We start from the raw sequence: 27,189 nt of genomic DNA on the forward strand, positions 1-27,189 counted from the left end.
AATCAGCAAATACTGAATCACTGCTCCTGGAGGAAACAAAGAGTTAGGTTCCTTCAAGCCTCTGGTCACAACATTTTCATCTGTCTACTGATCAATACATATACTTTTATGTATGTTTCTGTTTAAAGATACTTTATCTAATTACATTGTTGACTCATTAACAATGAATTCATGGCCAAAAGCACCACAACTCATGTCTGAACAAAGTTTATCTAATGCTAATATTTTCTCCATAAGGCCTCCTAGGAACACTTCAGCACTATGCTTAGGGGCCATTTAAAGACAGTGAAATCATCAACAAAAATGTGAAAAACGTGGCGGGCACTTAACTGATTTTGAAAAGGACACCTGTTTACAGTATGAGAGCTGAAACAAGCCAGAATGTTGCTTTTTCTTCACCCTTAGCTGAGAGATGACTCAGATCTTTCACTGCTCTATGTGTGTCTGAAAAGATCATGAAAATGCTTCAAGTACTGATTTTAGGGTTACAAATAAATTTCATCGAGTAGGAGAGTTTGCAAATACTGAATCCGCAAATAATGAGGATCTACAGTAAATGAAACTTACAATATGTAGTATTTTGTGACTGGCTTCTTTCACTTAATGTTTTAAAGGTTCATCTATGTTGTAGCATGTATCAGTACCTCATTCTTTTTTATTACTATATTATATTTATCCATACATCAGCTGATAAACATTTGGGTTGTTTCCACTTTTGGGGTATTATGACTAATGCTTCTATGAACATTTATGTACAAATTTTTGTGTGAACATGTGTTTTCATGTTTCTTGGGGATGATACTGCTGGGTCATATCATAACTCTGTGTTTACCCTTTTGAAGAACTGCCAAATTGTTTTCCAAAGCAACTGTATAATTTTACGTTCCCACCAGCAGTGCATGAGGGTTTCAATTTCTCTACATTTTGTCAACACTTGTTATTATCTGTCTTTTTTACTATAGCCACCCTAGTGGGTGTGAAATGGTACATCACTGTGGGTTTGATTTACATTTCCCTAATGGTTAATGATATCGAGTATCTTTTCATGTGCTTATTGGCCAGTTTTAGATCTTCCTTGGAGAAATGTCTATTCACATACATTGCCCATTTAAAAAATTAGGTTATTTATCTTTTTATCATTGAGTTGTAAAAGTCAAAATGTCTTTTTAGGTTTTTTTGAAACAAAAATTCAATTAAGTCTCACATATTGCATTTGGTTGGTTGTGTCCCTATTCTCATCTAAACAGAACAATAATGTCCTGGACTTTTTGAAGAGTCCAGTCAATTTCTTCTAGAGTGTCCCACATTCTGGATTTGTGTTACCCCCAAATGTTGTTTAACTATCCCCTATCCTCTATACTTCCAGTTAAACTGGAAGTATAAACTGGAAGTATGAACTGGAAGTATAAACTCTAAGTATGCATCTAAAGGTTTTGGCAAGCATAAATCATGAGCGAAGTTGTTTACCTCAGATTGTATTACATCATAAAAAAAGGAATAAAACTTTAAAAAGGGTCAGTAGACTACCAAATAGTGTAGTATATTCAGGTTTGGATGAAGCAGCTCTGAGGGTAAGTGCTCCACTCAAATGAAACTAGTTCATTGCTTGAGGCTGGGGACTGGGAAGTGCCACCTTGCCTCATAAAAATTTGCTGACAGTGGTAAAAGAGATTATAAAATTTGCTGACAACACTTTAGGATTTTTAGAAAGTTACAAAACTAAGAATGGGGGAAGACTCTGATAAAGCCTCAAACTCAGAAAATGAAACAAGTTAACAACTGACTCAGTGACTTAATCTGTGATATCCTTAATCTAAGCCACTTTATACCAGATTCTTACATGGAGTGTGGATGCTGAGAGGGAGGTACAAGCAACAGGAAGCCTACTAGATAGAAAGAGCTGAATGTAGAAGGAAAAGTGAGACAACAGAACCCCAAAATTCCCACTCAAAATGGACATATCAAAAATACTACACACAAGAAGAAAAAAAAAACACAAAGAGACCAAAATAACAAAAATTAACAATAAGAATGAAAAGTCATTCAAGGAAAAACTAATTTTATATAATAGCTCATCAAAGATTCTAAATATGTTTAAAATGGTCAAAGAGATAAGCAGAACAAGAGTAATATGAGATTGAATGAATGGATTTAAAAAAGTCAAAGAGAGAAATGTAGCAACAACATCTGTGAAATAAAAATAGAAAAAAACCATGTAAATATGAAAAAAATTTCATTAGAAATCTTATACACAATGCCCACAGCCACAAGGCATCTTGTAACTATGAGGCAAAAAGAAAATTAGTTGTTGTACACTAAGGAACAGAGTAGAAATATGGAACTTGTGGAATTCTACTTCAAGTGATGGTATTCTAGGTAATCAGACCAACTCTTTCACAGAAAACAATTAGAAAAGCTAGAAAAAATATAAAATTATCTGTTTAAAGCATGAGAAGACAAGACACTGAGGAATTAGAGTCAAGATCCAGGAGTAGGAGAAAATCTAGAGAGCCCATTTTAGATGTTTCTCAAGGGAAGAGGGCCAATTCCAGAAGAGATGGCTGACAGGATGAGAAGTTGAGTAGAGCTTTTAATAGACTCTCTGGGCTAAGGAGACAAAAACTAGAATTCAGAAGTCCCAAAAGAGGGACAAGATAAATGCCCACACTTCAGACTGGGACTTTGAACAGCCACATGCTAGGAGTAAGGGGAAAAAGGTTAACAAGAAATAGACTAGCCCTGGGAGAAACTGAAAACCACAATTTCAAGTTAGCTCAAATTTGAAATTATTAAAATGATCTTAGATTGCTAGTGGCCCAAGGTGCCTATCAAAAGTAAAACTCTCTGGAGGAAGAGACCATCCTAGGCCTCAAATCGCCTTAAATTATCTATATACAATGCCCAGCTCTCACTGAAAAATAATTGAGCCTCTATGATGACAAAACTACATGTTAAAAAAAAATGAGTGACATTAGCCAATATAAAATGATCCATATGGATCCAGATAATGGAGTTATCAGGTGGAGACTTTAAACAACTATGCTATACATATTCAAGGAAAAAAAGGCAAGATTGAGATTTTCAGCAGAGAATAGAAACTACAAAGCAGGACCAAATGGAAATTCTAAAACTAAAAGAATAAAATACCTGAAACTACGAACTCAATGACTGATTCGTTTACTATCAGATTAGACACACTGAAAGAAAAATACTGGTGAACTAGAAGAGTTCAGAAGAAAATACCCAGAATGAAGCATGAGTAACAAAAGGATACATACAGAAATGAGTGTAAGATGGAGTGTATAGTGAAATATAGAGCATATATGTAATTGGGGTCAGAGAAATGAAAAGAGGATGGGCAGAAGAGATATTTAAAGAAATAATGGTTGAACCTTTTCTGAAATCAATGAAAGACATCAAGTCAGATTCAAGTATCTCTATGAATCCCACCAAAAATAATATAATGAAAAATACATTGAAGCCCAACAAAGTATAACTGCTGGAAAAAAAAAAAAAAAAAAAAGAGATTCCTTTCGAAGGAGCAAGAGTAAGACAGAGATGACTGAAAATGCCGGAAAGCTGACAGACAAAAAGGAAGCCAAGAAAAATGTAGGTCCCCTGATGACAATGGTGAGTTAGCAGATCTCTAGACTTCTTGTCAACTAAACAATAAATGCCTCTATAGTTGAAAGCACAGAAAGTCAGATATTGTTACTTGGAGCAGAACTATTCCTGATATGTTTAATAGTAGTTCCAGAAGAAGAGATGGGAAAGAATAGTGCTCAAACAATATTTAAAGATAGGATTCGTGAGAGTTTTCCTGAATTAAAGACACATGTGAATCCTCGGATTCAACACTGTGGGTACTGAGCATGAACATTGTAGCTGCTGAGCAGGAGGAAAATATATACATGTACATATGTATATCTGAATATTTGAACCTAGACAGAGCCTAATAAAGCTGTAGAGGACCAAGGTAAGGGAAAATCTTAAAGGCTGCTAAGGAGAACATAGTCTGTAAAGGAATAAAAATTAAACTCAACAGAAAAATTTCTGTAGCTACAAAACTCTGATACCAAACCAGATACCAAACCATATGTTCCAATTAGGAACATATATGCAAAGATCTTAAAATATTAGATTTCTACATTGTATTTTTTTAAAAAAATCAAAATTTAGCAGAGTTCATCCAGAAACGCAAGGATGATTCAACATTGGACAATTAATTGATGCAATAAACCACATTTTCATATTAAAATAAAAACACATAATTATCCCAACAGATGCAGAAAAGTTATTCATAAAATTTAATACCCCTTCATAATAAAAATCTGAGCAAGGTAGAGAGATAGAAGTTTGATAGGATATCTATCAAAAACAAAAAGCAAACATCATAATTTATAGTGAGACTTGAGAAGCATTCCAATGAAAGTCTGGAACAATACAAGGATGTTGGCAATTTATGCTGGCTTATTTGTAAATGACAGGATTGTCAACACAGGACTCAAAAGAATTTCAACCAAACCATCAGAACAAATTAAGAGTCTGACATTATGCTGGATATAATATTTATATCTTATAAACGATGGGAAAGGACTTCATGGAAACAATTATAAAACACTACTTAAAGCAAAAAAGAATGTCAAAATCTCACCAATTGCACCTTACACAATATTCATGGATGAAAAGGCTTACTTGATCTTTACATAAAAGTTCCAATAAAATATAAAGTTCTAATAAAAATCCCAATAAGTCTTTTTATAAAGGCTAAGTGCAACAAAGGCAATTATGAAGAACAGCAATGTGTGGAGGATCTTGACATACCAAATATCAAAACTTATTATAAAGACAGTGTGGTGTTAGCATAAGAATAGATAAATACAGCAACAGAACATATTATAAAGTCCCCCAAACAGAACCACACATTTAGGAAAACTTGGTGTGATATAGATGGCATTATAAAGTAGTATGGAATAAACTACTTAATAAATGGTGCTGGGATAATAAGTTATCCACATGGAAAAGAATTGAATTCTCTATTTCACACTGATTTTTGTACAACAAAGTCAGTTCCAGGTGGATTAAAGATATGAATGGGGGGCTTCCTTGGTGGCGCAGTGGTTGAGAGTCCGCCTGCCGATGCAGGGGACAAAGGTTCGTGTCCCGGTCCAGGAGGATCCCACATGCCGCGGAGCGGCTGGGCCCGTGAGCCATGGCCGTTGAGCCTGTGCGTCCGGAGCCTGTGCTCCGCAGAGGGAGAGGACACAACAGTGAGAGGGCCTGCGTACCGCAAAAAAAAAAAAAAAAAAAAGATATGAATGGGAAATGAACAGTTAAAAGAAGATATAGACAAAAATTTTCCTGATCTGAGGTAGAAAGGGTTTCTTAACCAAGATAGAAAAAGCACAAGTAAAAGATGAAAAATTTGGCTATATTAAAATTAAAATATCTGTACAACAAAAATGAACATGAATGTAAATAAAGCAATAAGACAAGCCAAAGATTGAAAGATAAAAACAAAATAGGATCAGTACAAACAATAAAGTACTCCTACAAATTGATAAGCAAAGATAAAGCCAACATAAAAGTGGGCAAAAGATTACCAACAGAAAAAATTTCAAATCAACATTCAAAAAGATCCTCAATTTTATTACTGATCAGAGAAGTGCAAATTAAATACCATTTCACATCTATCAGATTGGTAAATACAGTACTACAAAATAACAACAAGTGTTGGAAAAAATGTAGAGAAACAGAATACCTTGCTAGTGAAAATGTAAAAATTGGTATACGACCACTTCGAGGAGCACCTTGGTGATAGTCAGTACTTGAAGATAAGCATACCCTTCCAGCAAGCAACTCTCCTCCCAGAAAACCTCTTGGAAATGTGCACAAGGAGAAAGACACATGAATTTTGACTGCAGTAGCTTTAAATATTTAACAACTAATACTCTAATATCTATAACAGAACAAATAGTTTGCTTTTATATAACAGAATATTCTATGGCAGTTAAAACGAACTACAGGCATACCTCATTTTATGATGCTTTGCAGATCGTGCTTTTTACAAATTGAAGGCTTGTTGCAACCCTGGGTCAAGCCCATCTATCTGCACCATTGTTTCAACAGCATTTGCTCACTTCGTGTCTGTGTCGCATTCTGGTAATTCTCACAATATTTCAAACTTTTTCATTACTATTATATTTGTTATGGTGATCAGTGATCTCTTATGTTACTATTCTAGTTGTTTTAGGACACCATGAACTGTGCCCCTATAAGACAGCAAACTCTCAAAATAAATGTGTGTGTTCTGACTGCTCCAGCGACCAGCCTTTCCTCCCATGTCTCTCTCTCTTCTCGAGATTCCTTTATTCCCTAAGACATAAGAATGTTGAAATTAGGCCAGTTAATAACCCTACAACGGCCTCTAAGTGTTCAAGTGAAAGGAAGAGTCACACGCCTCTAAATCAAAAGCTAGAAATGATTAAGCTTAGAGAGGAAGGCATGTCAAAAGTCAGGAGAGGCCAAAGGCTAGGCCTCTTGCACCAAACTGTTAGCCAAGCTGTGAATGCAAAGGAAAAGTTCTTGAAGGATATTAAAAGTGCTACTCCAGCGAACACGCTATTGATAAAGTGAAACAGCCTTATTGCTGACATGACGAAAGTTTTAGTGGTCTAGCTAAATCAAAGCAGCCATTAACATTCCCTTAACCAAAACCTAATCCAGAGCAAGGCCCTAACGCTTTTCAATTCTGTGAAGGCTGAGAGATGAGGAAGCTGCAGAAGAAAAGTCTGAAGCTAGCAGAGGTTGTTTCAGGAGGTTTAAGGAAAGAAGCCATCTACATAACATAAGAGTGCAAGGTAAAGCTGCAAGTGCTGGTGTAGAAGCTCCAGCAAGTTATCTAGAAGATCTAGCTAAGACAATTAATGAAGGTGGCTATGCTAAACAACAGATTTTCAATGCGGACAAAATAGCCTTCTATGGGAAGAAGATGCCATCTAGGGCTTTCATGGCTAGAGGGAAGGCAATGCCAGGCTTCAAAGCCTCAAAGGACCAGCTGACTCTCTTGTTAGGGGCTAATGCAGCTGGAACCTGAAGATGAAGCCAATGCTCATTTACCATTCTGAAAATCCTAAGGCCCTTAAGAATTATGCTAAATCTACTCTGCCTGTGCTCTATCAGTGGAACAACAAAGCCTGCATGACAGCACATCTGTTTACAATATGGTTTACTAAATATTTTAAGCCCACTGTTGAGACCTAGTGCTCAGAAGAAAAGATTCCTTTCAAAATATTACTGCTCACTGATAATGCAACTGGTCACCCAAGAGCTGATGGAGGTGTACAATGAGATTAATGTTGTTTTCATGTCTGCTAGCACAATATCCATTCTGTAGCCCATGGATCAAGCAGTCATTTCGACTTTTAAGTCTTATTATCTAAGAAATAAATTTCATAAGGCTATAGCTGCCATAGATGGTGATTTCGCTGATGGACTTGGGCAAAGTAAATTGAAACCCTTTCTAAAAGGATTCACCATTTTAGATGCCATTAAGAACATCTGTGATACATGGGATGAGTTCAATATATCAACTTTAACAGGAGTTTGGAAGAAGTTGATTCCAACCCTCATGGATGACTTTAAAGGGGTTCAAGACTTCCGTGAAGCAAGTAACTACAGATGTGGTGGAAATAGCAAGAGAACTAAAAATAAAAGTGAAGCCTAAAGATGTAACTGAATTGCTGTAATCTCATGATAAGACTTTAACAGATGAGGAGCTGCTTCTTATGGGTAAGCAAAGAAAGTGGTTTCTTGAGATGGCATCCACTCCTGGTGAAGAAGATATGAAGATTGTTGAAATGACAACAAGGGATTTAGACTACTATGTAAATTTAGCTGATAAAGCAGCATCAGGGTTTGAGAAAATTTACTCCAATTTTGAAAGAAGTTCTACTGTGGGTAAAATGCTATCAAACAGTACTGCATGCTACAGAGAAATGTTCGAGAAAGGAAGACTCAACCAATGTGGCAAACTTCATTGTGGTCTTATTTAAAGAAACTGCCACAACCACCCCAGCCTTCAGCAACCACCTCCAATGAGTCAACATCGAGGCAAGACTCTCCACCAACAAAAAGATTACAACTGGCTGAAGGCTCAGGTGATGGTCAGCATTTTTTTAGCAATGAAGTATCTTTAAGGTTATATACATTGTTTCTTTATACATAATGCTATTGCACACTTAATAGACTACAGTAGAGTATAAACATAACTTTTATATGCACTGGGAAACCAAAAAAACTCATGTGACTCGCTTTATTGCAATATTCATTCGCTTTATTGCGATATTTGATTTACTGCGGTGGTCTGAATCCAACCTGCAATACCTCCCAAGTATGCCTGTACAGTTACAAGAATGAACAAGATAAATCTCAAAATAAATAATACTTAGTGGAAAAACACTTTGCAAATGATACATACAGTTCGAATATATTTAAAGTCAAAAATATACTGAATAATAATACATACATATATACATATGTAATGTACATACAAAGCTCAATAATGAAGTATAAAAACATTGTGTACAATAAAAACCAAATAGGGACAGTAGTTACCATAGGAAAGAAGAATGGGAGGGTTTAACTGTTGCTCTAATTTTTATTTTTTAAAAAATCTGAGGCGAATCTGGTAAAATGTTAATATTTCTTAAAGCTGGGAGCTAATACACAAGTATTCATCATCTTACTCTCTACCAGTCTCTAGGTGTTTAAAATACTTCACATTTTCTTAAAAAATGGGAAAATGGTTAATCTTACAAACAGAACTTTAACAGATGCAAAAATAAAACATCTCTTCTAAAGAGCAGTCCAAATTTTTAAAGAAGGTCAAACCACTCATAAAAAAAGGTAGCAAATGCTACTTTTATATTAGCAAAAAATGCTAATCTGCCTGCTAATGCAGGGGCCACGGGTTTGAGCCCTGGTCTGGGAAGATCCCACATGCTGAGGATCAACTAAGCCCGTGCGCCACAACTACTGAGCCTGTGCTCTAGAGCCCGCGAGCCACAACTACTGAAGCCCATGTGCCTCGAGCCCATGCTCCGCAACAAGAGAAGCCACTGCCATGAGAAGCCCACCCACCGCAACGAAGAGTAACCCCTGCTCGCTGCCAACTAGAGAAAGCCTGTGCGCAGCAACGAAGACCCAACGCAGCCAAAAATAAATAAAACAAATTTATTTTTTAAAAAGTAGCATAAAGTGTCATCCCAACTTAATAGCATAATTAAAGCTTACTACTGATATACCTTCATTATTAAATAAAGTAGCAATTGTGTTCAAACACCTTAAAAAAAATTACAAGATTTTAGAGCATAGCAGAAATACATTCCAGTATGTTGGGGATTTCTATGTAAGTAAACCTACCACAGCAGGCAATGTGACATTCGAGTCTCACCATCTGAATTAAGATGCCCAGATCCACAGACTTAGAGAACAGAACTTATGATTACAAGGGCGGAAGGGATAGATTGGGAGTTTGGGATTGACAATGTACACAGTTATATTTAAAATAGATAACCAACAAGGACCTACTGTATAGTACAGGGAACACTGCTTACTATTCTGTAATAACCTAAATGGGAAAAGAATTTGAAAAAGAATAGATACATGTATGTGTATAACTGAATCACTTTGCTGTACACCTGAAACTAACACATTAACCAACTCTGCTCCAATATAAAAAATTTAAAAAAAAGATGTCCAGATCCACCCAACACAAAACACGTTCTTCCTGGCACAAGAACCCATTCTCTATGTGAAATTCTTCTCTTTTATTCTATTTTAGCCTTTTTTGAGTTGTAGATCCATTTAACATTGATTAAAACCAAACAAAAAACCACAGGCCTTAGAAAAAAATCACACACTATCTAGCACATAAAGGCCACTCGTAGGCCTCAGTTTTTTAACTCCCGCTTGTTGCTTTTCCAAATCTTTATCCGAAACATTGCTGAGTTATGCTGCAAACGAACGCAAACAGTACAGGCTTGAGTTCCAGTTGTGTAAAAGTGACCTTTTGGGCTTTCACCAACTTGTCGAGAGATGGTTAAAAGCTTTCGAGAGACTTTGCTCCCTGACGAGCCGGGGCCGGGCAAATGCCTCTCTCACCTGCTACGGACCTAAAGTCTTAACTCTTTAAGGTAGGGGTGGCGGGGGGAAGAGAGTCGTGCAGTTCAGTCAGGGTGTCCCCCAAACAGAAGGGACAGGTGGTACCTGACCCTTTCTTCCAAGCACCGGCACTCAGGAGCCCAGGACTATCGCTACCCCTCCCGGAAACGTCGCTGCCGAGAGCCGCCGAGTCAGAAGCAGCTGTCTGACACCGAATTCCCCTTGCAGGCGCCCCGAAGGCACTTCGACCTCCCTTACGACTAGGGGTGTGGGTGGGGGCTGGTTGAGAGGGGGAGGGGACACTTCACACCCAACAACGGCCTCAACCGCCTCCTGCCAAGTCCCCGCTATGGCCCACAAAACTCGCGGCCTGAAAAATCGCACACTCACTGGAAAGTGGTGCCGGGTCCTGACCCCGGCCCGGCCCCCGGAATCCGGCGGGTCTCCCAGGGTTTCGGCGGAGGCGGCGGCTGGGACGCCATCTCCGCCTCCTCTCAGATCCCGCTCTGAGCTGGGACTCTCCAGGCCCGAGGACACCAGCCGCTTGAGCGCCAGGCACAACATGCAGAGTGCAGAGCCCTCCACCCGGCCCTCCCCTGCAGTCAGGATGTGGTTTGTGGTGCTTTGCTGGCTGGTATTACAGCCTAGGAGGATGCCACTAACCTATGGGAAGAAACGCTTTCTTTTTATTTGCCTTGGAAAGAACTTCCATTCTAAACAGAGGGTAAGAGCTCATCGATATTTCTGGTGGCGGCTATAATGTCCTAGACGTCAGAGTCCCAAGGAGGCTTCCCCGGGACAAGTCCTGCACCCGGCCGGAGTAATGCCCCAAACACCACTCCTCCACCCGCGGGGCAGGCAAGGTGCGTGGCGGACGGCCATGTATCTTGACTGGTTTCCCTGCAAACAAGCAGGGGAGAATTCACTCAGTCCTCGCGTGAGGGAGCTGGTACTTTTTGTTCTATAGCTCTCGTTTCCTCGGGGAACAGAATTGCTAGACGCAATAGGTGCGTTGTCTTTAGTCTTCCCCGTTCCCTCTGAGGGCTGGAAGGGGTTAAATCTCTAGCTCCGGCGCCGTGGGAGAAGGTGAGGCAAGGGAGGTCTGAGGAGAGGGGGTGAGGACTGCATGCCGGAGAGGTGTGGATGGAGGGGATCGTTTCCTTCCTGTGGGAGAGGCTTTGTTAGCAAGGAGGGGTGAGTGGGAAGTGTTTGGGGACCCGACTGAAGGTGAGAAGGGCTTCCTTGGTTGGCCAAAGGAAAGACTGGAGGTTAGACCTGGGGTTGAACTTTCCAGAAATCTAGAGTAGATTCCACTGCTGAGTGTATCGGTAGCGCGATGAAGTTACGAGCGCCTTTCTTTAAAAATCCACACCCCACCCCCACCCCACAAGACGAATGACACCCTTCTGTATGAAAATGAGTTTTAAAATATCCCGGGATGTGAGACTCAGCCTGGTTTTTTTGCCTGCTCCTGGCCTGTTTGTAATAAATAGTTTCTGTAATCGTCCGAGAAGTGAAAAGAAAAACCATCTTCTCTAGTAAACCAGAGACGGGGCTAGTTACCATTGATTTGTGGAGCAGGGACTGGATCGCCGTAGGATCCTGACACCTGGGAAGAGATTCTGTTGCAATGATATGTTCCAGTTCTTTGGGTAAAGTAAACACGTAAACGAAAAACAAACATCTTAAAGGCAACCGACAATGAAAACCTTACAGTACGGGATGCATTTCTCAGGGCTTGGTTTCAAAGATAATAAATCTAATATGGAACAACTGATTTCTGATGTCTTATGAAATCCTGGCATTTCAGCGCTGTACATCAAGATGAAACAACCAAATTTAAGAACGTATTTTTTCCTAATGTTAACGCGCTTGGGAAGTCGCTAGATTGTTGCTAGGTGAAAGTGATCTTGAGAAATTTGTAATGCCATTCGATTACTAACATAATTACGGAAGAGGGTTTTGTTTTGCTCTTTTAAGACCTCTTCAAATTACTCAAGACAGGAGATTTCCTAATTTTGAACGTGTTTGGAAACTTTAGAGCCAAGAGAGTATAATGTGTCATTTATTGACTAGTGTGATACCTTTGTTCTAGTGAACCTAATGGAGAAACAAACATTGTCTTTAAGCCAACTGGGGGAAAAAGCATACATTTTAATACAACTATTTAACTTAAGTCTCCTGGGAAATCTTTGATACAAAGTGCCCATCTTAAGCACTCAGTCCTGGATTTATTTATTGGACAGGAGGGTTTATTGGTTTCTCTTTCTGAGTTAAAGGTTAATTCTCAATTAAATGAAATCCTTGGCTTTAGCTAATGGAAAGGAGGAGAAAAAAAGGACGAAATAGAAACAGTTTCTCTGTGAGGGGAATGCAGTTGGGATACACTTTAAATGATGATAATCAGCTCCTCAAAGAATCCCAACCCCTTATCAGCATCAAACTATTAGATTAAATGAGCTGGAGGAAGGGATTCAGATCGTTTGTAAATAACAATGATCACACAGAGCTTCATTATGCAGAGGTGGTTCTTTACATATTCTGTACTTTCTGGAGCTCAAATTTACTTAGGCAATCCTAATCAGTGTTTCCCAATCTGGGTGTCTGAAAGTTCTCACTGGTGTGTCCAGAGAAGCTTGGTTTTCTTCCCTTCCCCTCCCTGACAACTCACATATTTTGGTACCTTGAATTAGAACCCAGCCACAGGCAATCTGGTTTTTGTAGTCCTGCTTGCTGACCTTATTTTTATGGTGAAGAGTTCCATAGTACTATCTGTTTTCTGTCAAGGATCTATTCTTGATAAGTGGCCACAAACATTTAGAAACTTGAAAGTAAGTAGTGGGTTTTAAAGGGTTAGAAAACACAAACTAATTCTAAGAGTCACATCTTTATAGTAAGCAGTTGGTAAGAGCTTCACCCTCCACAAAAACTAAGTTCATTTGAATTATGAAAATGAACAAATTAAAGGTGCCACAATCTTTTATCTCTATGACCTCAGTACCATAACCATGCAATCACAGTTTTATAAAATATCACTAGTTCCTCATTTTAAAGTAATGTGAGCTGATTCATTAATCAGAAGACCTTTTTTTCCCTCCAAACAGAATGACTACGAAATTTAATTTTCATTACCCCACTCCTTCCTGGCAACAAGAACCCATTCTCTATGTCGTATTTACTTCCAAGTGAGTTTGTTCAAATTGCAAAAAAGTGGCAACTTGTTTTAGATAATAATTACTCAAATATTTTGCACTTTATTTGTTTTTGTTGGAGTTTTTACTTGTGTATGAAAGGAAGATTTTTCTCATTTTGCTAATAGTTGGTTTTTATTTAGTTATTATTTCATCAAAGTAAAATTGATGTTTTCGAATCTGATCAGTTTGCTTTGAATACTTGACTGCTTAACTATCATTAAGGGCAGTCAAGTATTACATAACATAGACTGATCTGATTATTTTTTCTAGCAAACTCATTTCTTATTTCTAACAGGAAAGTTTATTGAATTTACAACTCTGTGTTCTCAAACAATACTGAATGGTACAAAATAAAAAGCAAAATTACACTCTGTATTCTTGTTTTCATTACCCTCCTTAGAGACAGCCATTTTTTATTAGTTTTTATTTCTTTTGATTGATTTAGTTATGTTGATGCACTTTATCATAATCCAGAATGTTAAAGTCCTTGACAATTAGAAACTTTTACCTGATCCATCTAATAAATTGCCTTCAAGTTTTTGTTTCAATATGGATTTAATGAAAGGGACATTATTGGAGAATACCAAATAGTGATTTTCAAATATAAATGTTTTATCTTTAAAGATTTTTATCCTTAAAGGTGACCATATATTTGTCTGTGAAAGTAAAACACAAAAGGTGCTCATTAGTTTTACTTTTTCTTTTTTTCTAGTTGTAGCTATTTAATATGTTTCCACTGACTGTGGAAAACAAGCATGTGGCCCAGTTGTTGCTCAGTACTGGTACCTGTCCAAGATGTATCTTCAGATTCTGTGGTGTGGATTTTCATGCACCATACAAACTTCCCTACAAGGTAAGGGTATTTTCTTTCTTTCTTTCTCTCTTTCTCTCTTTCTTTCTCTCTTCCTTCCTTCCTTTTTTTTTTAAGTTAAGAAAGGGTCTTAAATCAATACCTGTGTATTTGAGGGCAAGTATCTGTTGATAACTCTTCATTAAATTTTTTTAAAAACTATAATAAAGTAGTTACCAATAATGGTAATTTGGGAATTGCCATTACCATATAAAATGTAAGTTCCTTCTTAAGTGATTATATTTAACATTTAATGTAGTGAGATCTTTGTGAAGCAATTCACTGGTGCATTTAATGTTTGCGTAGATCTTTCCTAAAGAATATCTAGACAGAATATCACAAAATAGTGCATCTCACCAGATATTAGTAAAATGTAATGGGGGGGTGGAAGCATGGTGGGTTTGGTTGCCTTTTTTCTTTTTCTGTTTTCTGTATTACCACTTGTATTTACAAATAGGTGTTTGCAACTCTCTAGAAGTAAATGCTTATTATCACTTACCACTATTAATAGCAAAAGTAATATACTGAGGTCTTTGACATTTATGGTAATATACAGAGAGCTTTGACATTTAATAGAGTATTTCATATAAAATATATAACATTTTGTGAAATATATTTTATTCTAACAGTGATGTTCTTTTCAGAGGCAGATAGTAATTATATACATATGTGTAAATATGTACTTATAAACAGTACGAATACACCACACACACACACGCACACACACATGCACACACACACACACATACACACACACATTCAGCTTCCTATAATTAAAAAAAATTGCCCAGGAGTTAGCAATGGCAGTCATTTCTCCTATGTATTAGTTTCTATTATTTTGGAAATAATTATATCCAATATTCATATAGCATTATTATATGTCAAGCTCTCATATAATCCTCACAATAACCTATTAGGTAAGTACATACTATGATTGTCTCTATTTTCAGATGAAGAAACTGAGGCACAGAGAGGTTAAGCAACCTGCCCAAAGTTACACAGCTATTAAGTGAGCAAGCTAGGATATGAACTGTCTGTCTGAATCCAAAGCCTAGAATTTGGAGCTAGAAGACATGGATTTGAATCCCAGTTTCACCACTTTCCAGCTTCAGTTTTCTTCTCTGTAAATGGGCATGATGATAACATCCACCTCACAGGATTTTAAGGGACAATATCTAATAAAGTATGTGAAAACACTTTGAAAACTGGAAATGGTACATATGCTATGATGATTAATATATACATCTATATTTCTTTATACGCATAATGACTATGAAGTGATAAGATTGAGTTTGTGTAACTTGCCTTACAATTTTTTTCAGACACATTTATAATCTATTATTTTATACATATGTTGTAAGTTTTAAAATATATATTATAGAAAGACACTTAGTGTTGCCAACTTTTGTATCATTTTATATAAATATGAAAATATCTGAGGACTTTTCTGGGTAAATATATTTTGATATTTTCTATTCATGTGATATATGTACACATGCATGTATCTGTACGATGTTATATTGACATTATAGGTCTTAGGTAATAATAAACATATTTGTGTGGGCCATAATATGCCTGTATGTGTATATGTGTATGTATTTCTCTGTTAAAGATTTAATAGGAGAGCTCATGTCTTAATAAAATGAATTAAATTTGTTTGAGTGAAAGATTTTTCCCTTTAGAGTCAGTAAATTGTAATATGAGTGAATTTCAAAAGGATATTTATTCAACAACTGAATAATAAAACCTGCCCAATTTAGACAAAACAGAAGAAAAGTCCTCTGAGTATTTAGATGAGTGGAATGTCTGAAATATGATAGTGGTTTGAAAGGAATGCCACTTTTTACATTCCAATACAAAGAGTGACAGAAATTAGGCAAACCAGAATGTAGTAGAGGGCTTTTTTCAATTAATGCCTGTAAATGGTTTGTAATTATGATGCCAAATTTCAGCATTGCCAGCATCTGTTTGCCTTTGTTTAGTAAATTGACTAGAAATTATTTTTACTTAATAGACTTCTAATCTATGTAATTTTTCATATTTCATATTAAATATTGTACATATGAAGTTTTAGTGGTTGTGAGATTATTAAATAACCTAGCATAGATGGAAATTCAGTTTGCATTTCTATTTGCTAATAATTAGAATTGAAGTTGGGTTTTTTTGTTTTTGTTTGTTTGTTTTGCTGAAATTAGCAAGTGAATGACCCTCACAACAGAACTACAGGCCAAATTAATAAATTTGTTAATGGAGCCTTTCCATCTCAGATTTAGGATTTTAGCTTCACTTATGTATGAAACTCTTTTGAAAAAATATTCACACATATATTATAGGAATTAGGTATTCTCTTTTAAATTCTCCTGAAAGCCAGTGCTGGCTAATAAAACTAACTGCTCCAGAACTGATATAAGTCAGCATTGTATAAGTCTGTGATATATCATAATTTTCACACTTCATCTTACCCTTAAGGACATTGTTTAAGGGTCATTACTTTTTTTTTTTTTTAATTAACTTTCCAGGAGTTGCTCAATGAACTGCAAAAATTTCTGGAAACTGAAAAAGATGAATTAATTTCAGAAGTTCCAAACCCACCTCCCAAGAAAATTCGACTACAAGAACTAGAAGATGGGATTGATGGGATGGATAATCTGAGTCAAAATGGAGAGGGAAAGATCTCGATTATTGAAGATGGAAGCATTGCTTCCAAGAACTCAAATTTAAATGTATGCAATGTATGCCTAGGAATTCTTCAAGACTTCTGTGAAAAAGAGTTCATTAAAAAGGTAAACTGTTTTTTTATTAATGTGCGATTCATAAAGATTTTCAGTTCTAAGGCCTAGAATTCTTGTATCCAAAGGAACAATGCCATTCGTTTCAACTTGTTTCACACAAATGAATCATTAGAACGTTTTCTTAATTTTTTTTTTAAAAAGCCTACTATTCTCAAATTACCTTTTTATCAACATGTCTGAAAATTAATGAAATATGTATCCATGTATTTCAGTTATGAGTGCTGTTCAACTGAACAAAAATGTAGCAATTTTCCCTTTGCTGTTTAACATAGCTAAGGAGTTAGAGAAAAGTTCTTCTTTAGTCATACCTTTTAGTGTCTAGAAAAGACTAGTGTTACAGCCTTGAGGAAGGTACATGATTGAAGGTGGGATTGCTTTTTGTTTCCAGGTATCAGGAGTGCCTATTTAGCTTTATTTTGTTTAAGATCTTTTCTGAATTACCAGGTGACTTAATAGAAAAGTATTTTGACATTCAACAGGTTGTTCTGCAGGTGAGTCCTGGCTCTTTTGGCACCTTGTGATATCAGTCCTCAGGGTCATAGTTGGCAAATATTTGATTTCAGGATGTTTGTGAGAGTTTCCTACTCAAAGGTAAAAGTTTAGAAGTTTTGCAGTGTCATCTCCTGGACCAAAAATTCATGTTGTGAAGATTAGTGTAAAAATTTGAGCAATTCCTTGGAATTTATATAATACTTTTTTATGTAATAAAAAATACTTTTTATGTAATACTTTTTTAGGTGTGCCAAAAGGTTGAGGCCTCTGGGTTTGAATTCACCAACTTGGTATTGTCAATCTCCTTCCCACCACAGCTATCTGTAAGAGAGGTAAGGTCATTTACATACGTAAAACTATATGTGAAGTACACAATAGAAATTTCTAAAAAAATAGGAAAGTATAAATATTCCTTCCCATATTATATTTTCACATTTTATGAATTTATTGAATGACTGAAAGCATTACATTATTATAGTTGCTTAATGATGTTGAGTGAATGGATGAGAAAAGGAATTATTGGTTCAAGTTAGTTTATTCATCACAGTACTGCCATCTTTTTAAAAGGTCCTAATTCAGTAGCAACATTCATTGAGTGGCATGTTGGTCAGAGAAAGATATTTGACCAGGATTTCAGAGATCTTTTGGGGCAGATGTATGTGTTTTATAATGGTCCTAGGATAAGATCATTTTAATTTTGATGAGCCTTCTCTTTTCCAGAGTAAAATATAAAAAGACGGCACCTCTTTTAGTCAATGGAAAAAGGGAGAGAAATAGCCTCATATTTATTTTAACTTTTTTCTTTTGGTAAGTGAAAAAAATAATAGTAGTCATTATTGTAATGTTCCTGTGTGTAGAAACTGATGTGAAAACACAAAACTATCTTTGTTAATACTGTTAAATGTAGTATAGAGAGAATGGCCTCTGTAACCTCAAATTATAATGAGCTGTAAACACATCTATTTATATGTATGAGGTATATTTTCCCTAAGAATCCCAAAGCATCACCTTACATCTTATACCATCATTTTCTTTGGGTGAATATGTTTATTAGTCCCTAAAAGGCTAAAGATTGACTTAAGACTTGTTGAGGCTGGATAAATGATAGAGAAGAGCTGGGAAGTGAAAAAGAGTAGAGTGATTTTAAGTAGTATCTCTGTTGATGACAAGATAATGGAGCAAATGGAAGAGTAAAGGCAGTGATAATGATAATACTGAGGTTTATAAACACTTAAAGTCATTTTCTAGTCAATCATCAGTGCATTTCTCACAGATAGGTCATCTCCAGGGTCCAATTTTGGTGGAGAAAAACAGACTTCCAAAAGCTAAGTGACTCACAAAAGCTTTCAGTGTTTGAGTAACAAAAATAGGAACAGAAATATATTTTCTAAGTGTGGTTATATATCTTACTACCAATCTTCATCTCAAAGTTTATATTTTTACGTTAAAATTTGTATTGTCCATTTTTACCACATGTGATGATTTTAACAATATTAACTTTTGAATACTTATGAAGTATTTATATTCCATATTAGAAATAGAAGATGCTGTTTTAAAAAATAGAATTATTCTGCATAAACTCTTCTTGTTTTTATTTATTTATTTTTGGCTGCGTTGGGTCTTCATGGCTGCATGAGGGCTTTCTCTAGTTGCGGCGAGCGGGGGCTACTCTTCGTTGCAGTGCGTGGGCTTCTCATTGCGGTGGCTTCTTTTGTTGTGGAGCACGGCTTTAGGCACGCAGGCTTCAGTAGTTGTGGCTCGCAGGCTCTAGAGCGTGGGCTCAGTAGTTGTGGCTCACGGGCTTAGTTGTTCCACGGCATGTGAGATCTTCCTGGACCAGGGCTCAAACCCATGTACCCTGCATTGGCAGGCAGATTCTTAACCACTGCGTCACTAAGGAAGTCCTTAAACCTACGTTCTTATACTTGGGTTTAGAAAAACAACTGCCAAGTAAAGGATGAGGCAGGAGTGGCTTGAGCTATGTTTAATTGGAAGATTGGGATTGACATATACACACTACTATATATAAAATAGATAATTAATAAGGACCTACTGTATAGCATAGGAAACTCTACTCAATACTCTGTAATGGCCTATATGGGAAAAGAATCTAAAAAAGAGTGGATGTATGTATATGTATAACTGATTCACTTTGCTGTACACCTGAAACTAACACAACATTGTAAATTAACTATACTCCAATAAAAAAAAAAAAGAGCTGTGTTTATAGCAATGGCTTAGGAGTTTTAGTTAGTAGCCCAATGAGAATTATGGGTGTGATTAGGTAAGTTCTCTGGATTTTCATCCAGATATTAGAAGTATAGTATCTGAAAAGATGAAGGTGACAATCCTTTTTTACTCAGTGCTGACCATTCCTAGCGTACCATAGTCAGATGGAATGTTCTACTTTAGGAGGAGCAAATACAAATGGGAAGGCATTTTGTAGTAGTCCCCCAAACTTGTGAGTATGTTATTTTGCATTTTTAAAAAAGGGACTTGGTGGAAGTAATTAAGGTTAAGGATGATGAGATACAGAGATTATCCTTAATTATCTAGGTGGGCTCAACCTAATCATGTGAGTCCTTAAAAGTACCCTTCCTGGCTGAGGTGATGGTAAGAGAAAAAGGTGATTGTTTAAGAATGGTCAGAGTGATGCAGTGTTGCTCACTTTGAAGATAGTGGGAGGGAGCCTTGAGCCCAGGAAAATGAGTGGAATCTGAAAGCTAGAAAAAGCAAGGAAACAGGTCCTCCTAGCCTAGAGCCTCCAGAGAAGAATATGGCCCTATTGACCCAGTGAGACCAGTGTCAGGCTTCTGACCTAAAGAACTGTAAGATAATAAATTTGTGTTTTAAACCACTAAATTTGTGGGAATATGTTACAGCAACAATAGAAACAAACACATTTAGATGAGTGCATTTAGAATGTGGGAGACATCTGAACCCTGGTCACAGGAGCTGCTGCCAAAGGAACTTGGGTTATTTAATTTGGAGAATAGATGATTTAGTGGGACAAATTTGCCCTGCTTAAATATTTGAGGGGTTTTCTCCTGGAGAGATAGAGTAATTTTCAGCTGTAAGGAGGATTATCCAAAACAGGATAGACTGTTTTCAGGAATGGTGAGTTTTCTGTCACCAGAATGTTTAAGCCAAGGCTGGGCAACTACTTGGCAGATGTATATATATATATATATATATATATATATATATATATATATATATATATATATATATATATATGTAAGGAAGTTGTGAACCTATAGTTGGTTAGACTAGAGACTTTGTTCAGCCTTTACAAACTTCAAGATCCTATATAGTTTTAAGAAAAATATTTATTATAGTAATTTTTAAATGTTACCTTATATTCATGATTGATTCCTCTAAACTCCTACACCACATTACATTACTGCCACACTAAAATTACCATAGAGTGAATAACCCAGACTTATGCTAATATTAGGCTAACCTGGTATTGATGGGAAAAGAGCATTCCAAGTAGGTCCTTTTAAAAGTAAGCACTTTAAAGTCCTGTTCTTCTAGGTTTATCTTTACTAGTACAGTTCAGTAGGGGGCAATATTGTACTATCAGTTTGGCCTACTGGCCCCACCTCAGGAGCAGCGTGCGGGAAAGTTGTTTACTACTGGCTTTTTTGGGTTTTGTTTTTAATTTTTATTGGAGTATAGTTGATTTACAATGTTGTGTTAGTTTCTGCTGTGCAGCAAAGTGAATCAGTTATACATATATCCACTCTTTTTTAGATTCTTTTCCCACATAGATCATTACAGAGTATTGAGCAGAGTTCCCTGTGCTCTACAGTAGGTCCTTAATTACTATTGACTTTGAATGTTAATTATCCCTTAAATGTTACTTTGGTCGTATGAAACACCTACTTCTCTATATGCAACTTGGTATAGTTTGAGTTTTATTTGTCAAATCAAAACCTTTTTTCTCTCATTTGTTAAACTTTGTGATATTTCCATGCTTTGCACTAAGTACTATAAGTTATACACAGCCCTAGAAAAGTAGCCAAAAATAAAAGCAGTACCATTTCTGTGGTAGCAGTTTATATTTACAAAGTTGTTCTTTTCTTAAATTCTGACAAATGGGTATTCAAAAGACTTTGGATTTTTACTTAAATCGGTGCGGTCTTAGCCAGTTTGGGACCATCATCTCATTAAGAATCTAAAGAAAGCAATGACTCCCTTGTCCTAAAAATGCATGTATTCAGAATTTTGCATGTATTTATATAGGCCTCTTAAACTCCCAGCCATTAACCTAGGATCTTTCTTAATTGGACACTCCAGTAATTTTCCCCCTCTGTAATTGATTGATGTGCTTACTTTTTCTAAAGGGCAATGTTTTTTCTAATTATGATTAGCTCATAATACAGAATTTGATGAAATCTCTGACTTCAAGTACAGAGAGCTACACTTTCAATTTCATATTGTATGTGTAGGCCTGAGCTGGCTATCTTCATTCATTAACCCAACTCTCTAATTTAGCATGCATATTTTCTACGTTTTATTCATTTTCCGTGACTTCTCAATTTTTATTTTGTATGACAACACCTTGCTTAAATCAGTTTTTGTTCTCTCTTACCCACCATTTAGTACCAACTTAAGGTTCACTTCAATCGATAAACTTTCTGAGCTTACTAAGGAGTTTTCAGACTTTGTAACCCTATTTTTTGGTTAGGTTAGTTAGTTAAGACTTGCTTCAATCTTTATGTGGTGCATTTATCCATGCAAAGCATTTTTACAAGGTTGCTGAATGAGGCACTGAAAAACATGCAAAATTATAGCAATCACTGTCTCGGCCTCTTAGGGATTTTTCAGTAGATTCTTTATGGATGGGTTGGGGAATGTAACCTTGCTAATGTTTTGCATATACAGGCTGCAACATTTTAAGCCATTCAGAGGACATGCAGCAAACCCATCTTCCTTATGAGAGGTGACCCCAATAGCATACCTCTGTGAGCACAACATCAGTATATGGAAGTCTGCATGATCAGAATCACAGAATCATAGATCTGTAGGAGACCTTGGTGACCATCTAGCCTCATTGAAAAATGACATGTATATGGTTGTGATTTGTCAGAGCTCTGGCCATGCCACCATCTCAGGTATAAATCCCTTAAAACCTACTGAGAATCTCTGATGGAGTCCAGGAGTTCCCAACCTTTAAATCTCTGAAAATTTAACGGATCCCCAGTGTCTGTGAATTGGAAAGAAGGTATGTTTGGATGATTTTTTTTCAGCCTCACAGATTGGGATTACTTCACTAATCATCTCACTCATCTCATGTGAAGGGGGGAAGACCAAAGCTTGCCCAAAGTGTCACATTTATTGGAATTTGGGTTTGTCTCCCTCATTCACGCTCTTTTTTTTTTTTTTTAAATCCACACCATCTCTCCATCTTTTATACTTAGGCATGTTTTATTTACTTAACTACCTTGGGTCTATGGGCATTGCCTTTTCTTAACTACTGCACTTGGTAAGCCATACACTCGAGAAGGATCAGGGAACAAAAGAATGATAAAATCTAGGCAGAGCTGTTGCATCAGGGGGAACATGGGACTAGACATGGGAGCAGGTTCAGGATTCTGTTATTCCATCTACAATTGGGACGTGTGTTCCAAGGAAGAAAGGATGAGTGACCTGTGATTAGTCAAGGTCTTTGTAGAACCCAAGTCCTGGTTAGTTTAGGGTGGGCAGTCAGCAGTCCAGCTGTCAGGGAGTCAGAGCAGGTATTGAATAGGTTTAATAACTCACTATTAGAGGGTACAGTTGCAGGGAGACCAACAAATAAAGCAAGAACCCTTTCCTGAAGTCACTGAGCCTTGTAGCAAGGAAGCACAAATCATATTCCCGCGAATGAGATGCCATGGTGAAGTAGGACAAGGAGCAAGGCTAATTCTAAAAATCATCACAATAATGTATACTGGATTCAGGAATGCAGTTGGCAGAGTATTCAGACATATGTTTAAATACTTGAAGGTGCGTATGTTTACTTCCTAGCTTTGCTTTTTTCTTGGCCTGAACCAGCTAAGTATAGGCAGAGGAGGCAGCAAGAAAGAAAAGGTTGCTATGGCTAATCCACCAGTGTGGGTGGTTGAGAGGTAGCAGGGTGTGTTAAGAGCATGAGGCAGCCTTAAAATTTTGAAGTTTATGTTTTAATTTGTATGGTCTTATTCCATGAATTGTCACATTTTGCATCTTTAAAATTTTTAGTGAGAAATGGTTATATAACAGAGTTAATAGAAATACAAGATGAAGCAAATCCTTTTTCTATTTCCCCATCAAATGCAACATATTATCACATTGCTACTTACCAACTGTTGAGTTCCTTACCAAACTTTCCTTTTTTTCATTCAGTTTTAGGACTGCATGGCCTAGTGGACTAAGTTTCAGAAAAAGGGAGCTTCTAAATTAGACTCTATTTCAGATTTCTTTTGTTACATAGAGAAGTCATCTCAATTACCCTTTTTGCTGAGATCACCACCATGTTTTAGACTTACTAATTCTCAACTACTAAGTTATTATTTTTGAAAAATCATTCATAATAATTTATATATACAATATATGTATATAAAGTGATAGTTTATATGTGAAACAGCCACACCACCACAATGTGTGCTTATGTTTTAGGAGCAGTGAGATACAACCCCTTTCTTGGAAAAAACAAGGGGCAGTAGCTGCCACCATTTATTATTTGTAGGACAGTGTGCTGCCTGTGCTGTCTCATTTAATCATAACAACCCCTTGAAGTAGGCAGTGTTATTATTTCTATTTTACAGATGATGAAATTGAAACTCAAGGTTACACTGCTAATAAATAATAGAGCTAGGATTTAAACGCTCATGTATCCAACTCCAAAGTATATGCTTTTGATTATTGCTGTGCCCTACTTACTACCTACACTGTGATTTGGTCAGATAGATATCAGAAGTGGGTTATTGTGTATCTGTGTTTACAGGAGAGGCTTAGTCTAGGTTTTGACCTTTACACTCAAATGGTATAGTATCTTCAAAGTTAGGGAAAGGATTCTTGGTAAAAGTATATATATATATATATATATATATATATATATATATATATATATATATATAAATATATATAAAATATATATATGTAGAACCAGAGCTCTTGTAATATTTTAACAAGAGTAATAATTTAACAAACATGATGATAAACCACCAATTTATTTGGTGATTCTCTAAAATTACAACTTTGAAAGTAAAATTAAAATTACATTTTTTAGCACTTTCCCACCACACTTGAGGTCAAGTTTTGTTACCAGATGATTGGAATAGGTACAGAAGAGGTTTTAAATCAAATATCTTTTTACAGCAGATGTTTTAAAATAGAGGAATTTCCATTCACTTTTGTGAGGAGCTACTTCTGTTTTTCCTTTAATCTTAGAACGATTGATAGGTGTGTGTGATGATGAATTATTATGTTATTCCCTTAATAATTAGAAGTGGGCATGTCAGGATTTCAGCCATGTCCTTTTGTCATGTGTACTTCCAAATATCCAAAAAGAGGGAGCTGGTGCCACCCTGAAGTCAGACAAATCCAACTTCATTATTGACTTCTCAGAAATCTCTTCCTTTAGAAGTAGTACTGCTACTTTCTTACCTTTAAAAAAAAAAGAAGAATTAGTAGTATTGATTAATGGTAGTGCTACAGCTGCTCATGCTTCTTTTTTTAAAAAAAATTAGGTTGTACTGCTTAAAATATTGGATGTTATCTTTACAAATCTTTCCTTTTATTTTTTAAAATATTTATTTATTATTTTGGGTGCACTGGGTCTTAGTTGCAGCACGTGGGATCTTCGTTGCAGCACATGGGCTTCTTAGTTGTGGCATGCGAACTCTTAGTTGCAGCATGCATGCGGGATCTAGTTCCGCGACCAGGGATCGAACGCAGTCCCCCTGCATTGGGAGCACAGAGTCTTACCCACTGGACCATCAAGGAAGTCCCACAAATCTTTCCTTTTAAACGAAACTTTGTTTTTCCTTACCAATATTAATACAGGATCAGTTTTAGTGGAATCTATTTTCTAGAGTAAATACCTTTCAAGGAAATGGTATCTGAGAATTTTTTTTCCTAAGAAAAACTGGGTATCTTTTTCCTTGCCATTATTTTTATTATGCAGAGTTATCTGATTTTTTTTAATATGATAAATATTTTTCAACCAATTTGGACACTCATCGTTTATAAAACTCTCATGTGAAAGGCCTTAGTTTAGCATTGGATTGTCATTTCACAGTGTTACTTCCTTTTTATTGCTTGTAGCTTTGGGTTTAACAGTTAGTGGGTCGGAGATCAGATGGGTGTATGGCTGTCTCTACAACCTTGACAAGAGTGCTCAGAGCAGGTACTGGCAGAAGGAAGAGGGCAAGTTTTTTATTTAAGGGGTATATAATTATATAAATTTTTATTTAAAAATTTATATGTATGGCAAATTAAAGAGTCATATATTATTTTTATTATCATTTAAAAGCTATTTAGAGAATTCCCTGGTGGTCCAGTGGTTATGACTAGGTGGTTTCACTGCCGTGACCCGGGTTCAATCCCTGGTCAGGAAACTAAGATTCCACAGGCCGCGCAGTGCAGCCAGAAAAAAAAAAAGACAAAGAAAGTTATTCATATAAGTAACTATTGAAGTATTGATGTGATTGAAACTCTTGATTCTTTTCTCTGGTGGAATCTCAGTTTATCTCTGAGGTGGTTGTTAAAATGTTATTGTGAGTATCTGGGCAGGTATAATGTGAGGGGAACTAATTTGTGGGGAAAAATAAAATGGATTTTATTTAGATGCGGTCATGAAGTATAAAAAAGGAAATGAAATAATGAAATAGCTGCGTTGGTATCAACACAGGTAGCCCTTTTATTCTTATATAAAGAATCATGGGCTTCCCTGGTGGCGCAGTGGTTGAGAGTCCGCCTGCCAATGCAGGGGACACGGGTTTGTGCCCCAGTCCGGGAGCATCCCACATGCTGCGGAGCGGCTGAACCATGGCCACTGAGCCTGCGCGTCCAGAGCCTGTGCTCTGCAATGGGAGAGGCCACAACAGTAAGAGGCCCACGTACTGCAAAAAAAAAAAAAAAAAAAAAAAAAAATCACACCTATTAGAATGGTTATTATAAAAGAGACAAGAAATTGCAGGTGTTGGAGAGAATGTAGAAAAAGGGGAACTCTTGTACACCGTTAGTGAGAATATAAATTGGTGCAGCCACTATTGGAACACAGTATGGGGATTCCTCAAAAAATTAAGACTAGAACTATGATATGATCCAGCTATTCCACTTCTGGGTATTTATCCAAAGAATACAAAATTACTAATTTGAAAAGATATATGTACCCCTATGTTCATTCAGCATTATTTACAGTAGCCAAGATATGGAAACAACCTAGATGTTCATTGAAGGATGAATGGATAAAGAAGATGTGGTATATGTACACAGTGGAATATTACTCAGCCATGAAAATAAGGAAATCTTGCCACTTGCAACACTGTGAATGAAACTTGAGGATATTATGCTAAGTGAAATAAGTCAGAGAAAGACAAAACTGTATGATTTCATTCATGTGTGGAACTTAAAAAAACAAATGAACAAATAAAGCAAAACAAAAACAAACTCACAGGGGACTTCCCTCATGGTCCAGCTGTTGAGAATCTGCCTTCAAATGCAG

At 36.5% G+C, this 27,189-nt stretch overlaps 2 protein-coding genes across 11 annotated transcripts in view; one reads left to right on the top strand and one right to left on the bottom strand.

Moving 5' to 3' along the window:
* Window positions 1–10,713, bottom strand: part of PEX13 (peroxisomal biogenesis factor 13) — a 35,861-nt gene extending 25,148 nt beyond the window's left edge. The window contains exon 1 of the mRNA XM_067704975.1: window positions 10,555–10,713. Within this exon, the coding sequence (XP_067561076.1) occupies window positions 10,555–10,646 (92 nt within the window). The 5' untranslated portion in view covers window positions 10,647–10,713. The remainder of the gene's footprint in view (window positions 1–10,554) is intronic.
* A 47-nt stretch (window positions 10,714–10,760) lies between these two features.
* Window positions 10,761–27,189, top strand: part of PUS10 (pseudouridine synthase 10) — a 73,179-nt gene continuing 56,750 nt past the window's right edge. For 3 of the 10 annotated variants that reach the window (XR_010934528.1, XR_010934529.1, XM_067704966.1), the window contains exons 1-4: window positions 10,940–11,250; window positions 14,071–14,211; window positions 16,728–16,991; window positions 17,738–17,824. Coding sequence is in view for 8 of the 10 variants with exons in the window: in XM_067704966.1 (XP_067561067.1) it covers window positions 14,086–14,211; window positions 16,728–16,991; window positions 17,738–17,824 (477 nt within the window). In the remaining 2 variants the exon portion in view is untranslated. The other 7 variants (XM_067704968.1, XM_067704969.1, XM_067704967.1 and 4 more) reach the window with 7 other exon arrangements.

This window comes from Pseudorca crassidens, chromosome 14 (assembly GCF_039906515.1).
Source record: "Pseudorca crassidens isolate mPseCra1 chromosome 14, mPseCra1.hap1, whole genome shotgun sequence".
Lineage (NCBI taxonomy): Eukaryota > Metazoa > Chordata > Mammalia > Artiodactyla > Delphinidae > Pseudorca > Pseudorca crassidens.